The sequence below is a fragment of the Erythrolamprus reginae genome, chromosome Z, assembly GCF_031021105.1.
Source record: "Erythrolamprus reginae isolate rEryReg1 chromosome Z, rEryReg1.hap1, whole genome shotgun sequence".
Classification (NCBI taxonomy): domain Eukaryota; kingdom Metazoa; phylum Chordata; class Lepidosauria; order Squamata; family Dipsadidae; genus Erythrolamprus; species Erythrolamprus reginae.
In genome coordinates this window covers 97,066,922-97,083,084 of record NC_091963.1, presented here as the reverse complement: position 1 = coordinate 97,083,084, position 16,163 = coordinate 97,066,922, and the positions used below count along the sequence as shown (strand labels likewise).

Here is a 16,163-nt window from a genome sequence, read left to right as displayed (position 1 = left end):
CGGATCTCTTCCAAGACATTGTGCACAGATTTGGGATTCCAGCAGTGGACCTATTCGCCACCTGCCACAACAACCACCTACCAAGGTTCTTCTCAAGGTTCCCCTCACCTGGAGCGGAACAGATCAATGCTCTAGCCTGCCCATGGCCAAAGGAGCTGCTGTATGCATTCCCTCCAGTCTGCCTAATTCCGAGGGTAATACACAAACTATTACAAGAACAGGCAGAAATTCTCCTGGTGGCCCCTCATTGGCCCAGACGCCCTTGGTTTGCGGACCTAGTGGACCTCTCAATCTCTCCCCCTTGGCGCATTCCACATCACAAGGTGGTGCTGACACAAGGATCAATTTGCCATCCAGACCCCCAGTGGTGGAGTCTTGCCGTGTGGCACTTGAGGGGGAGAGACTAAGGAAGGAACAGGTTCCGGATAAGGTAATCTCCACCATACAGGCAGCACGCCGTCCTTCCACAACGCGAATTTACCAGGCTACCTGGAAAGCTTACTGTGCTTTCTGCAGAGGTCGTAATCAGGATCCTCAGTCACCATCAGTGATCCAAATTCTGGAGTTCTTATAAGCAGGTTTGGATAAAGGACTGGCTCCAAATACACTCCGCAGGCAAACGGCAGCTATTGCCACTATACTTAAAATGGACTTCACTACTCCAATTTCCCAGCACCCTTGGATTCGGGATTTTATTAGAGGAGCAGCGAACATTAGACCTCCTACTATACACCGTTTCCCCACATGGGATCTGCCACTGGTGTTACAGGCCCTCACGGAGCCTCCCTTCGAACCCTTGAGGGAGATACCGCTACGCCTGTTATCTCTGAAAACAGCCTTCCTCACGGCAATCACATCAGCAAGGAGGGTCTCCGAACTCTCAGCCCTATCAGTCCGGCCGGACCTATGTATCTTCCACACCAACAGAGTGGTCCTCAGGCCAGATCCCGCCTTCCTACCTAAGGTGAACACGGTCTTTCACAGATCTCAGGACATTGTACTGCCAGACTTTTGTGCCCAGGGGTCCCACCCACTGGAACTAAGATGGCACAAGTTGGATGTCAGACGAGCCATCAAACTTTATATTCGACGGACTAACACCTTTAGAAAGACAGAAGCCCTATTTGTCTCATATTTTCCAGCATCTATGGGGAATAAAGTTTCGCCCAAGACAATTAGTTGCTGGATTCGTTCCTGCATCGTCACTGCTTACAAATCAAGGGCTACACCGATACCAAGTGGCATCACAGCGCACTCAACAAGGAGTGCAGCCACTTCAGCGGCATGGACAACACAGGCCCCGATTGACGATATTTGCCGTGCGGCAACTTGGGTCACGCCTAATACATTCATTAAACATTACAGATTGGACACTTTCGCTTCTGCGGAAGCAGCCTTTGGACGCAGAGTATTGCAGAGAGTTTGCACCGATCCTGCGCCCCTGGTCCAGCCTTTCCCCCCCTAATAAGTTAAGCTTGGGTATATCCCATGTTGGACTCTCCGAAGCAGTGCAAGTGGAGAAGAACCGTTGCACTTACCTGAACGGTCTTCTCGCTGCACTGCAAGGAGAGTCCAAACCCACCCGGCTGTTTGGGCCCAGGGTCTCAGAGTTGTCATAGTTGAGTTACTTACAAGTTGGTTAATTAATAAAGTTTCCTTGGTTTACTATCACTATGACTTCGTTTTATTGTAAGACTGACCCGGAGAGGGCAGCATGGGGGTTGGACCAGTAAATTATGCTAATTTTTAACTCAGTCCCTTCCAGCTTGGCTGAAGATTAACCCATGTTGGACTCTCCTTGCAGTGCAGCGAGAAGACCGTTCAGGTAAGTGCAACGGTTCTTTTGGTATCCTAGGCTAGTGTAAGTGATACCCGGGTCTGTGAGTGGAGAGGATGTGGAGTTAGAGGCTGAAAGCCAATCAGAGACTGTGGAACCTCCAGAGTGACTTACTGAGAGCCACTTATAGATGCAAGGGTGTGCAGAACTATAAGCAAGCAGGATTATTTGAGGAGAAAATGGTTTAGGTGAATAGCTCTATAGAACACTTGGCCATGCCTTGTGGCTAAATAAGGGAAGATCTCGCAAGGAATCAGTGTGAACGACAACGTTCAAGCAATGGCAAGGTATGGACTCCGTGATTTAGAGATCACGTTTGCTTCAAAACAGCTTTAAATATCTACAATCTGCTCATCCGAGACTTCTGCCAAGATGCTGTTAGTTTGAGTGATTAATAGACTCTTCAAAGAGACTTTTAATGAGTTCTTGGATTCCAGCCTGAAAAGGTCACTAGCTATGGACCACTGCCCAGTTTTTGATAATGTTTTTCTTACCTTTCATCATTTTATGCTATGAACATTTTTGACCAATATATGACCATCTTATACTTTTCCGGCTGTTTGTGTGTGTGAACTTATTTTCTGGGGTTTTCTCACTTAGACAGAACACACTGCAAATTAACTTTATCACTACAAGTCAGGCAATGCTCCTCTGCTCTTGAAATGAGATTGCCTTGAAGCCTGGATGCTTTTCCATCAAGTTCTTTTTTCCATAGCCCTAACATTAGGAAAAATGTTTTCTAAGGAAATTTTTATTTCTTTGCTCTTTGCAGGGTAATTCAGGTGAGAAATCTCTGGGTTAAATATTTTGGAGTAGAACTTTTATCATTAACCGTGATGTGGTGCAATAATATTTGGAGGTTTACAGGGCACATATACCCCCCTCTTGATATTTTCTACATCTGATGCTCAGCTACTTTCTATAGATAATACCCAGACTTACCCTCCATTCATGATGCAGTAAGAGTCCCACAATGAATACATTTGTGAGAAAAAATAATCAACTTGGTTTACAGTTGTCCAAAATAATAAGTACAACGAATTATAAGAATTAAAAGCAACAGGAGAACTAATTGCCCAATAGTCCATTGGAATTGAGCAGCTAATAAATTCAAATAAATGAATGCTGGAAGTGTGTGTGTGCACATTATTTGTGTTTGCACATTTAAAAATCATAAATGCAGGTAGTATATCTCCCATAGTCAGGTAAATTGCTTATTTCTAGAGATATAAATGTTCTGCAAAGATAAAGATTCATTTTTCAATATCTTGAAAAATTAAGCTACGCATGATCAGGCTTGATTAATATTGGGGGAGGGAAACCATTAAGAAAGAAAACAATGACACATTGATATTATTGCCCAGAAAATTACGTATTTTTTACATGTCCTTGAAATCACCAGAAGTTGGTTTCTGTTCAAGCATATTGTAGACAATTATCATAAAGGTTCCATCTAAATAGTGGTTTCAACCTGTGGATCAGGACCTCTTTGGGGGTCGAACAACTGTTTCATAGGGGTTGCCTAAGATCATGGGAAAAGATAAATTTCCCATGATGTTAGGAACCAAAGCTTCTATTCTGGCACCTTGGAACATATTTTTACAATCCGACCAATCAGGGGCTTACAATGGGGGTGTCCCTCTGACCTTCCTGCCAATCAGCTTAAAGCTCTGTTGGGAGAATTGGCACTATATTTATGGTTGGGGGTCACTACAACATGAGGAACTATATTAAAGGGTCACGGCATTAGAAAGGTTAAGAACCACTGATTTCTAGCATATAGTACAGCCTATAGAGAGCCAGTTTGGTCTACTGCTTAAGAAGCTAGGCTAGAAAGCAGAAGAATGTGAGTTCAAATCCTGCCTTAGCCATGAAATCCAGCTGACAGGTCATTTTCTCTCTCAGTCCAACTTACTTTAAATAGATGAAGAAAGGAGGAGGGGGAAAGTATAATGAATGTGTTTGCCAGCTTGAGTAACTTGTAAAAGTAACAAAGGTGAGAGTTATAAAACGAACAGATAACTTATCTAAAGGTAAAAATTCCCCCACACATGTATGCTAGTCATTTCGACTTTGGGGGCATCATCTCTGTTTCTAAGCTGAAGAGCCAGCACTGTCCAAAGACATTCTCTGTGACCATGTGGCCAACATAACTGAATGCCAGAGGCACAGGGAGAGGTGTTACTTTCCCACCAAAGTGGTCCCTGTTTTTCTACTTCCATGTTTTACCTGCTTTTGAACTGCTAGGTTGGCGGAAACTTATCTAGAGGGCACTAAATTAGGAAAGGTGAATAACTAAGTCCTATGATGTACTACATGAGCCTCGGGAGTGGGGTTAATGATACTAAGGAAGCATTAAAGCCATTAAGACATTCTCATACTTTATTTATTATTTGTTTTAGAGAAAATATGATTGCTGCTTCTCTGATGAAGAATTCCCATAATACGAACAGTTCATTCCAAGATGAATTGGCGGATTACATCAGAGTACAAAAAGCAAGAGGATTGGAACCAAACATTTATTTTAGAAAGCCCGAGCAAAAAATGTGTGAAACCATTAATGGACACGAGGAGACCTTTGCATCTGACCAGGGTTTTCTTTCAAGAAATATTTATGAACCAAATCAGCATTCCATTTTTTTTCCAGAAATGGATAAATTTTCATATTCTGTTGGAAGCAAATCGCCACACCCACCAGTGCAAAAATACCCAGTAAAGCTAGAAAACGTATGTGCATACAGCATAGACAATGATTCTGAAAAACAAGTGCCTCATTTGACTATCTACAGAAATGACAGCTATAAACCACTATCTACAGAATCTAATGACAGCTACAAGTCTTTGTTTTCAAAGTACAGCTCTAGTGCTGACAAGGGAGGCTATAAGCTGCTAAAGAAACTGAGAGCCAAAAAAGGACGGCCACAGGAGGGGGAAAGAGATCGTTCAACTCTTAGAAGAGCAGGAGACAATCAAGGTACAGAGTTGGAAAAAGATGCTAAGAAGAAAAGGAAAAGGAATCCTATAGATGCAATAGCTGGGTCAAAATCAAAGCATAGTAAAGTAAAGGGAAATAAAGATCATTCTTCTGAAAGGAAAAGCAAAAGACACAAGAAGGAGAAAAAGAAATATGAAGCCAAACATGAAACTACAGAAGAGGACATGCTATGGAATGAATCTGTCTTGGGATTTTAATTAACTTTCTGTTTATTGTTGCTTGAAATTTGACACAGTTTTTTAATGTTTTATTTACTGGCTATTTTTAAAGTTGCTACTTCAGAAATAATGAGTGAAGGCGATAGAAATCATTAGGGAAGAAATTGAAGAAATTCTCCAATATGATTTGGAGTGTCATTTATATTCAGAAATGCTTCTGCCCAGAACAAGACTGAATATACCAGAAAATATTTCATATTTGGTACAGAAGTGTATAACTTCTTAAGTCCCATTAAGTACGTATTGTTATAAACTTTAACAGAGAATATAAAAATATGAGACAGGGCTGGATTGTACCCCAAAGTAGATATTTTTTCTTCCTGCAGATAATAAAGAAAAAAAAACATGCAAGAGATAATTTGGTTAATGTTTTTCCTCCATGGTAAACTCTATCTTTTTTGGGGGAGCACATTGATGAAGTATTCCTATTTTACCTTAATTCTAGGCAAATTAGGTTAACCATTATTTTTTAAAATTATTGTGACAGGCTTTATTTAAGAGCAAAAGGAGTATATAATTCCCAAGAGTTTTTTCTGAAATGTTTAGGCATTCAAAAATTTTGAAATGTAGTTATAATGGGTTTTTAATAATTGTCTGACACATTTTGCTTTTTCCAGGGTTTAAATTATTTTCCCACATTCACTGTCAAATTGTAAAAATAAGACCTTGGGAAGTATTGCTCTTGTTTCAAATATGTTGGGGAACCCAAGTGAAACATTTTAAGTCAATTTGGATATAATCAGTTGTATCTACATTTCTAGTGTTTTCTTAGTGTAATAATGAGTTGTAAAATCACGTGCTCTTAAAGTTATGGAAAATTTGAGTTCAAACATGAACCTCACATTATGTAAATAACAACCATATGTCATCTGATCAGTCACTTCCATTGCTTTTGGAGAGGAACTGGAGAACAATCAGTAACTTTCTACAATGTTAAAACTTTCATCAAGTAAAAGTGATAACACATTATTAGAATGCACATTATTTAGTCAAGAGCTTTCCTCCTCATTTAACCATTGAAGCAGTAGGAAAGTGTTCCCAACTTGCATTGAATTGTCTTCTCTGTCTCAACTACTAACTATGGAGAGGGGCGACATACAAATCTAATAAATAAATAAATATGTTAACAAGAGGGAGAATCAATAAACTACTTATGGTTTTGAAGTTGAAGAAAGATGAGATGATAAGCAGGAGACAAGAGAAGAGCACAATATTGTTTAAATTGAATTTTGCAGCCTTAAAGGGCAGCAGGTAAGCAAAAGGCAATGGCAAGTAAAAAGCCTGAAAGAATATTCCCAGATTTTTTTGTGTGGGAACAGATTCTTGACTCAACAAAACATCACAGAAGGATGATGATGAAGAGAACACCAAGTAAGTCCAAATGGAATTGTTTGGACTTTGCTTACTTTTAAGGAGTTGGCTTCAATGTATTTATTTATTGATTTCAACTGGAAGACTAAATAATCATGGAAAAACTACATGAGTCATTGGACTGTTAGGAGAGGCTTCTCTCACCTCAAATATATGGTCCATTAATACATTCAGGTGGGCTCATTGTTATTACAAATTCCATGCATAATTTTATTGTATTTAGTATTAAGCTGATAATTTCAAATCCAATGGAAGATAAACTGATGATTCTATAAAGGAAAAAGGAAATTACATATCTAAGAATGATACTTTTCTCAAATTGATTCAATAGTAACATCTGTATAAGTTGTAATCCAAACGTAAAGCCACCAAGAGTTGCTCCAACATTGAGATAGGATACACATACATTTAATAAATAAATACATTTAATTAATTAACAAAAGGTATCTAGAAAATTATAGAACTAGTTTTAAAGCAGGCTGAGGCAAATCCTCCCTGTTATGTATTCAGAAGAAATTATGGTTTTGGAGAAAATAATTAACCCAAGATTGCCACATTTTGTGAGGATGTTAGATATTTTGGCTACCTTCGGTTTTGAGTATTGCAATGCACTCTGTCAGGAACACTTGAAAAGAAGTTGCAGTTGATGTAAATGTGGCTGCTAGATTGTCCACTGCAACATATATAGATCTGATGACGTATGTACAAAAATATTGTATGTTTGCCATTACAGTTTAGATATGTTCTTGGACACATTCTCATGATACAGGCTTTGTTACCTCCTAGCCCATGATGCAGTTAGATCACATTGGTTATTATTTATTCTGTTATTATTTATTTAAAAATATTTTCCATGTTCTCTCAATTTGTTTTACTGTACATTTTGTCTATAAAACCTCTTGATAATAAAATAGCCAAAACTTGTATCTGCAGAGCTCCTATAGAGTGATTGAGGCTACAGAAATGTGCTCATCCCATCGGGATCTTAGATCCTACCTCTGTGGTCAGGTGAAATCAGATACTTGGTCTTAGAATCGTAGCAAAGATGGAAGGGACCTTAGAGGTCTTCTATCTAGTCCACCCGCTGCCCAAAGCAGAAGTCATTATTCTATCCCATCTAAATGATTGTCCAATCTTTTCTTGAAAATCTCCAACAATGGAACACTCATAACTCTGTGAGGACATTTATTCCATGGAACCGTTCCATAGTTTAAATGTCATCACTATTAGAAAATTTCTCCTTAGTTCCAGGTTGGATCTTCCTCTGATGAGCTTACACCCATTGCTTCTTATGATTTCAAATGCTTTGAAGAATAAATTAAACCTCTCTTCCCTGTGACACCCTTTCAAATATTGGGAGACAGCTGTTAAATCACTTCTAAGCTTCTCTTCATTGGTACAAACCTAGTATCCTTAAATTTTCATCATAATGGTTTACTCTCCAGACCCATTATCATCCTTGTTGCTTTTCTCTACTCTCTTTCAAGGGCCTCAGCATCTTTTTTGTATCATGGTGGATGTAATGTTCCAAGTGTTGTCTTATTATGCACACTATAGAGCAGTACTATCACTTCTTGTGATCTTGATGCTATCCCCCTGTCGATGCAGCCTAAGACTGTGTTGGCTTTTTTTGGCAGCCACAGCACACTGCTGGCTGCTAGTTAAGTAGTGATCCACTAGGATACCTAGAGCCTCTCACAGGTTCTACTGTTGAGCCAGGTACTGCCTATTCTGTATCAGTGCATTAGTTTTTTCCTGCCTAAGTGCAGGATCTACCATAACTTTTTTTCAACCACTGAACTACACCTTGCTGTATAGGGCCCAATGCTCACTTCTTCAAGTTCCTTAGAATCTATCTTCCAAAATCTTAGCAATTCCCCCCATCTTAGTGTCATCCACAAATTTAATGAGTGCCCGTGCCATATTTTCCGAGTATAAGACGCACCGGAGTATAAGACGCACCTTAGTTTTGGGGGAGGAAAATAGAGAAAAGAATCTGCTTACCAGATATTTTTCGGGCTAGCATCCTTAGTCTGGTCAGCTTCAGCACATTATTTTATTCCCTGGCTAGGGCTTTAAAAAAAAACTTTTTCAGAGAGAGTAACAATGAAAGAGCTTGCAAGCCAATAAGAGCTGGGAAAATAATTAGCACCTGGTTAGGGCTGGAAAGAAACATTTGGAGAAAATAGAGCAATAAAATAATGCTACAAAGACGGTTTGGAAAACATTCTTGGCAGAGAATAACAATGAAAGAGCTTGCAAGCAGATAAGAGCTGGGAACATCATTAGCACCTGGTTGGGGCTGGAAAGAAACATTTGGAGCAAGTTAGAGCAGTGGAAAAAAACCTGAAAAGCCTTAGGCTTGGAAAACATTTTTTGCCAGGAGAAACAATGAAAGAACCTACATGGTAAGAGTTGGAAAGATCGTTAGCACCTAGCTAGGGCTGTGGGGGGGGGGGAAGCTTTGAAAAAAAAGCTACATTCAGAGTATAAGACGCAACTAAATTTTCAGCCGCTTTTAGAGGGGCAAAGATGCGTCTTAAACTTTGCAAAATACGGTACTTCCCTCATCTACAGCATTTATTATTTTTATACCTCGGCAGACATATATGTCACTTGCTGATTAGATGAGTTAAATATTGCCCCAAATAAAATTGTACTATCTATAAAATGAAGAGAAAGCTTGAAGAGATAATTTCTGTAAGATTTTTGTTTTGTTGATCACAAAGAGTTTTTAAGGATGCACTCCACCCCACAATAAAATGATTTTGCTAATGAAATATTCATTCCCAGTTACATCTCTACGTGCCTGAACAAGAGAATCATTTGCTCCAGGAAGACTAATAGATTAGAAGCAGTAATGTCCTGACATATCAGAAGGCAACACTTGGTGGAGACTGTGAAGTGCCCACTGAGATACAATATCAAAATAGAAAACAGACAAAGCAAAGTGATTCTCCTTTCTCAGCAAAATGGAAAGGGGCCTCCATAAGCGAACCATTGTGCCTACCGTCCCTGTCCTACTATCCTATTGTCTTTTTTTAATCATTACTCTACTTATGTTACACTTATACAAACTACTATCCTATACTTATTCAACAAACAAACAAACAAAATTCTGTGACAGTATTGATTAACCAATTGGCTTACTGCTTCATCTCTAGATTTGAAGTGACCATAATATTTCTTTATCTACAAACTAGATAGATTAGATGATAGATCCCCTTACTCAAAAACATAGAACAAGAACTAACTTTTTCCACTCTTGGTTTACAAAGTTTGTGGTGGGGAGGCATGAAATCCAGCCTAGCACCACCTGGGTGATGTTAGATGGGGCATTGCTGCCTTTCTCAACCCTGGTGGGGTTTCATAGTCCCACTAACCAAACTTGAGGTTTCCTGTTATTCTGCAAACTTCCTGTCTTTCTTTTACAGCCTTTTTAAAATTTATATTGTAAAGAACAATTTGGGGACATTGAAAAAGAATTCTACCCCCAGTCATAGCTTTAGTGACTTTGAGAAGGGTTTAATAAGAATACTACTATTAATAAATATAACAATAACCACCAAAGCTGCTAATTAATAGTATGTTTTTCTGCATAAATATAATTATAAAAGGTATCCTTTGCTGGCCATTATCCTCATTTTTTAAAAATATTCAAAAGCAAATGTAAAAAAAACCCCTCTAATAAATTTATTGATTTAGATGCTAAAAGATTGAATCAAAATGTAACATCAGATTCAGGAATTACATGGCACAGCCTTACAGATAAGAGTTCTTTAATTTCTGTTTTAAGGATTTTTATTGTGTTAATATCACAGTATACCACCTCAAAACAAAAATAAAATGCCTCTAATTTTCAAACTCAAAGTTTACATAAAAATGGATAAAAAATATGAAAGATTTATTTAAATGTTCAAATGTTTAAATGACTTCTTTAGCCTGGAAAATTAGTCAATTAATATTCTGTAATATTTCAACTTTGGATCCCCCAATATCTTCCCATCTAAAAGCATTTCCCAATTCTTTCAATGCATCCTAAGCAATCTTCTAGGATCAGTAAAGCATTAGCAGTATGAGGTTTAATGATCTATTAAAATGAAATGCTTGCACGTAAAGAAGCTGAAGAATTCTCCTCCTCTTCCTCCTCCACCTCCTCCTCCTCTTCTTCTTCTTCCTGCTTTTTTCTTTCTTCTTCTTTCCAACTTAATCTCAGTTGGAATTATGATTAGAGAAACCAATAAGCCCATCTGAATTCGTTCATATCATATAAATAAAATCAAGAAAAGTAATATTGGAAGATTACATTGTGTGTTAAAAAAAGGTTTACAAAAGCAAAGCTGAGGGTTCGTGGGATCAAAGCATAAAATGATTATTTCACCCTCTAAAATATTTCTCACAATATGAGAAAAAATTTTGAATGATGTCTTAAATGTGGTTGGCAAGCACTTGGCATACCAGGCGTAATTTCCAAGAACAAATGCTCCTTATGCCTTAAGAGAAATGTTTTATGTGGGCTACCTGTTCTTACATACGCCGATGAAAATGGATACTACTAACCTCACAATCAATATGACGCTATGGTCGGCAAGACAAGACAAGATAGAAAGATCTGCATATGGATTAGAGAACAAACAAAAGTATACAATATCATAAAGAGAGTAAAAGAAAAAAAAAAACCTGAGATGGAAATGGGCTGGTCAGCAAATCAGGGGGAAAATTAATATTTATAGTTATCTATGCTCCTAATAATGGACAAAATGAATTTTATAGGAAACTGCATGAACAAATTATTAAATTGGAAAAAGAAAACATGAATATGAATAATTGGACATTTCAATGTGGTAGTAAACCCTAATTTAGATTACAAATCAGGAAGGAAAAAGCAACATGAAAGAAGGACGCTATCCAAAATAATTTTTGAGATGGCCAACTAATTTAATCTAAAGGATATATGGAGAGAAAAACATCCAAACAAAAGCCAATCTACATTGTACTCACATACACAAGATTCTTGATGTAGAATAGAGATGATCTGGACGGATTTAGAAACATTCAATATAATACAGGAAATCGAAATCAAACCAAACATATGGGCAGACCACAATCCCATCGTATTTACATTAAAAGGAATAAAAAGTGAAAATAAAAGATGGACAATGAACCAAAGAACAACCAAGGAAAATCAATAGATTCCACTTTCACTCTTCATGAAAGAAAATTGGGAAGGAGAAACAACAATACAAAATCTGTGGGATACTACAAAAGCATGTATATGGGGTCTAACCAGGAGCAGGCTACCATTCCCGGCCCTAGCGGAAAAGCCCAGGAGTGTGCCCCTGCTTTCCCCCCCTCTTGCATGCACTCACGCATGAGCACAATTTCCAGGTTTTTTCCCTTCTGTGCATGCACAGAAGTGAAAAAAACGGGAAATGGGCAAACAAGTAAGTGCCCGCTTGCCGCTGCCTGCCACCGTTTCCCCCTCCATTACCCGCTTGCCATGCTCACCTCTCGCTCTTGGGGCGAACGGCAGCAGCATGACAGTGGGAGGAGCTGACGCAAGAGGTGAGCAAGTATTGAATGGTGGGGGAAGGCAGCGCTCGCAGCGGGACAGAGCAGGCATAGGTCCGGGGAAGCACAGATGGTGCGTGTATGCCCGGCATCACCACTGGTGCTAGCCTACACACTATATTTAACTGTTTTGTTTTACTGTGTTTTGTATAGTGTTTTGTTTGTGTGTCTTTTTTAGTGAACATAAATCAAAACTATTTTTTTTTAAAGGAAATGGGCAGGTCACATAGCAAGAAAAACTGATGGCAGGTGGATCAAGGCAATCATAGAATGGATCCCACTTGATAAGAAGTATCCATGAAAGAAACCTAAAACAAGAAAAATCTACAACATAAGCAAGTATTGCAGGCCAGTTAGCAAAATAATGCTCAGTATTGGTTGGAAACATGCGGAAGAAGGCAGAAAATGGCTAAAATGATTATCATCTGAATAAATACATGACACCTTAGCTTATTCTGCCACCCTATTTCCGCAAGGGCATTTTGGAGCCTGGGGAGGACAAAAAATGGACCTACTGGACCACTGGAAGTTGAGAAATGGGCTGTTTCCAGCCTCTGGAGGGCCTCCGGGTGACTTCCCGAGGGCCACCGGAAGGCAAAGGAGACTGTTTTCAACCTCCCCAGGCGCCAAGAAAGCCTCTGGAATCTTGAGAGGGAGAATACTGGACCTACCTGAAATCAAGTCTCCGGCCTCAAAAGGCTTTAGAAAGGCTTGCTAGGCCCAAAACAGGGGGGCGGCCTATGCGTACATACACAGGGGAGCGCAGGGGTTGGGCGTGCATTTGAAGGGTAGGGCAGCATGGAGGGTTGCATGTGCATGCATGGGGCATTGGGTGTGTGGAAGCATTGCATTGTGGCTAGCACGTATGCACACACACTTTTGGCATCCAAGGGAAAAAAGGTTCACCATCACTGCCCTATGCATTTAGAGAATTTCTGCTAAATAATGGAGATCAAAGTTGGATACTTTTAGAGCTGACAGAATACTATTACTCTATGACAGTGTTTCTCAATTATTTTCTGTTAAGCCCCTCCTAGGAAGAAGTAAATATTTCGCACCCCTCCCCCCAACTCTCCGCTGGGATGATTGTTTGCAATCATTGCAAGCACAGTTTCGCTGAAAAACCCCAAGTGGCTTATCAGCATGATTGGGGTGCAATATGTTTAAATGATGCCTTAATTTATTTGGCTTCATGCTGTCCGCTGCCAACATTTTTAGACACAGTAAACATACTGGTCTTTCATTGTCTCCCACTGTAGTCATAGTGAAACCAAGCACTATATACACTTTGTCCTCCGAGAAGGGGTGGCATAAAAATCTAATAAATAAATAAATGAATGAATGAATGAATGAATGAATGAATGAATGAATGAATGAATAAATAAATAAATAAATAGATTGATGGATGGATGGATGGATGGATGGATGGATGGAATGAATGAATGAATGAATGAATGAATGAATGAATGAATAAATAAATAAATAAATCCTCATCTTAGCTTTCGGGAGACTTACGTTTGTCATATTATCTCCATCTCTCTCCCCCTTTTTTTTCATCCCTGTTAAATATTTTTCCATAGTGTCCCTTAAGGGTTTGTTATATACACTTCATATCTCTTCTTCTGTGCTGTGTGCTATAGTTCAGTGCAAAAAACGCCTACTCCCTGCGGCAAAGAAAGCACAATCCTAGGAGTCACGTGCCCCCAGCATCGCTCCGTGACCCCCAGGGGGGGCCGCCTCACTATTTGAGAAGCACTGCTCTATGATGATCATAATTTTGCTTTAACTTCATTATCCAATTATTATTATTATTCATTATCCAATGAGGATAAAGCAGTTTTTGGAAGCTTATGAAAAGGGAGCTGCAAATAATATAGATGTAGTTGTTGATGATAAGGGGCAAACTAATAACGAAAATAATGTTCTTCGGGTAATGTGCACAAATGCTCGAAGCTTGAGCAACAAGCTCTGTGAATTAATGGCCATAATATCTAGAGATAATTTGGACCTGGTTGCCATAACTGAGACATGGTTTAAGGATTCTAATGAATGGGAAATATCCATACCAGGATATACACTGTATAGGAAGGATAGAATAGAGAGAAGGGGAGGTGGAGTAGCCATTTATATTAAAGAAAGTCTAAAAACAACACTAATTCAAAATACGTGTCAAGATCTAGAGACTCTCTGGATTTGCATGCAAAATAAAGAAGGTTCTGTCATTAGAATTGGGGTGATCTATAGGCCTCCAGGGCAATCCGAGGAATATGACAACAAGATGGTGGATGAAATTACCCAAATGGCAGTAAAGGGAGATATTGTGGTTATGGGTGATTTCAACATGCCTGATGTTGACTGGAATATCCCCAGTGCCCTTACATGCAAAAGTAAGAATATAGTAGAGGCCTTTACAGGAGCAGCTCTGGCACAGCTGGTTAAGACACCAACTAGAGGGGAGAATATTCTAGATTTAGTTTTTACGAATGGGAATTGGGTTTCAGATGTCAAGGTGGGAGAAAATTTAGGTTGCAGTGACCATCTATGTTTGTGGTTTGATGTAAAAACTCATTGTGAGCAATCCTATAATGCAACCAAAGTATTGGACTTCAGAAAAACAAATTTTAATGCAATGGGAGAATATTTAGATAATGAATTAAAGGGGAGGGATAAAATGGCAGGAGCGAGCATCCAGTGGACTGTATTAAAAAAGGCCATCTTAAAAGCCACTGGACTGTATGTAAGACAAATAACTAAAGGTAAAAGGAAGAAGAAACCGCTATGGTTTAGCAATGATGTAAGGGCTATAGTCAATGAAAAAAAGGCTGCCTATAGGAGGTATAAAGAGTCTGGAAGTATAGCTGATAGGGAGGTATATAAAATGAGACAGAAGGAGGCGAAACAGATAATATATGCTGCTAAAGCCTCAAAAGAGGAAGAAATTGCCAAATCTGTAAAGAAGGGGGATAAAACCTTCTTCAGATATATTAATGATAATAAGAAGAAAAACTGCGGCATCACGAAGCTTAGTACCGGGAATAATACATGCATTAATGGGAATAAGGAGATCGCTGACCATTTCAATAGCTACTTCTGTTCAGTTTTCTCAAAAGACACCTTACAAAATAATACTATAGAGGGATATAGCATTGCTTCCAGCTGTACGGATTCAGCTCCAGTGATCTTAGAAGCCGATGTCTTAGAAGAACTTGAACGATTAAAGATAAATAAGGCAATGGGTCCAGATGGCATCCACCCCAGAGTTCTTAAAGAACTCAGATCTGTCATTGCTACCCCCCTGACTGATTTGTTTAACCAATCCTTGTTAACAGGAGAAGTTCCTGAGGATTGGAGAATGGCCAGTGTTGTGCCTATTCACAAGAAGGGCAGTAGAGAAGAAGCTGGTAACTACAGGCCAGTTAGCTTGACATCAGTTGTAGTTAAAATGATGGAGACTCTACTCAAAAAGAGGATAAATCAGCACCTAAAAAACAATAACTTATTAGACCCAAATCAGCATGGCTTTACTGAAGGCAAATCATGTCAGACTAATCTCATTGATTTATTTGACTATGTCACAAAGGTGTTGGATGAAGGTGGTGCCGTGGATATTGCCTACCTGGACTTCAGCAAAGCCTTTGATACGGTTCCACATAAAGAGCTGATAGATAAATTAGTGAAGATTGGACTTAATCCCTGGATAGTTCAATGGATTTGCAGCTGGCTGAAGCGTAGACATCAGAGAGTTATTGTTAATGGCGAGTATTCTGAGCAGAGTCAGGTTACAAGCGGTGTGCCACAAGGATCTGTTCTGGGTCCTATTCTTTTTAATATATTTGTGAGTGACATAGGGGAAGGTTTGGTAGGGAAGGTTTGCCTATTTGCCGATAACTCTAAAGTGTGCAATAGGGTTGATATTCCTGGAGGCGTCTGTAATATGGTAAATGATTTAGCTTTACTAGATAAATGGTCTAAGCAATGGAAACTGCAGTTTAATGTTTCCAAATGTAAAATAATGCATTTGGGGAAAAGGAATCCTCAATCTGAGTATTGTATTGGCAGTTCAGTGTTGGCAAATACTTCAAAAGAAAAGGATTTAGGGGTAGTGATTTCTGACAGTCTCAAAATGGGTGAACAGTGCAGTCAGGCGGTAGGGAAAGCAAGTAGGATGCTT

At 39.1% G+C, this 16,163-nt stretch overlaps 2 protein-coding genes across 5 annotated transcripts in view; both read left to right on the top strand.

Annotated features, from left to right (window-relative positions):
• The window catches only part of KRCC1 (lysine rich coiled-coil 1), a 46,907-nt gene extending 39,560 nt beyond the window's left edge, over window positions 1-7,347 (top strand). For all 4 annotated transcript variants that reach the window (XM_070766942.1, XM_070766941.1, XM_070766943.1 and 1 more), the window contains one exon: window positions 4,240-7,347. In XM_070766942.1, coding sequence (XP_070623043.1) covers window positions 4,240-5,029 — 790 coding nt within the window. In that variant the 3' untranslated portion in view covers window positions 5,030-7,347. The remainder of the gene's footprint in view (window positions 1-4,239) is intronic.
• IMMT (inner membrane mitochondrial protein) overlaps window positions 1-16,163 on the top strand; it is a 348,633-nt gene that overhangs the window by 132,857 nt on the left and 199,613 nt on the right. The window lies entirely within an intron of this gene.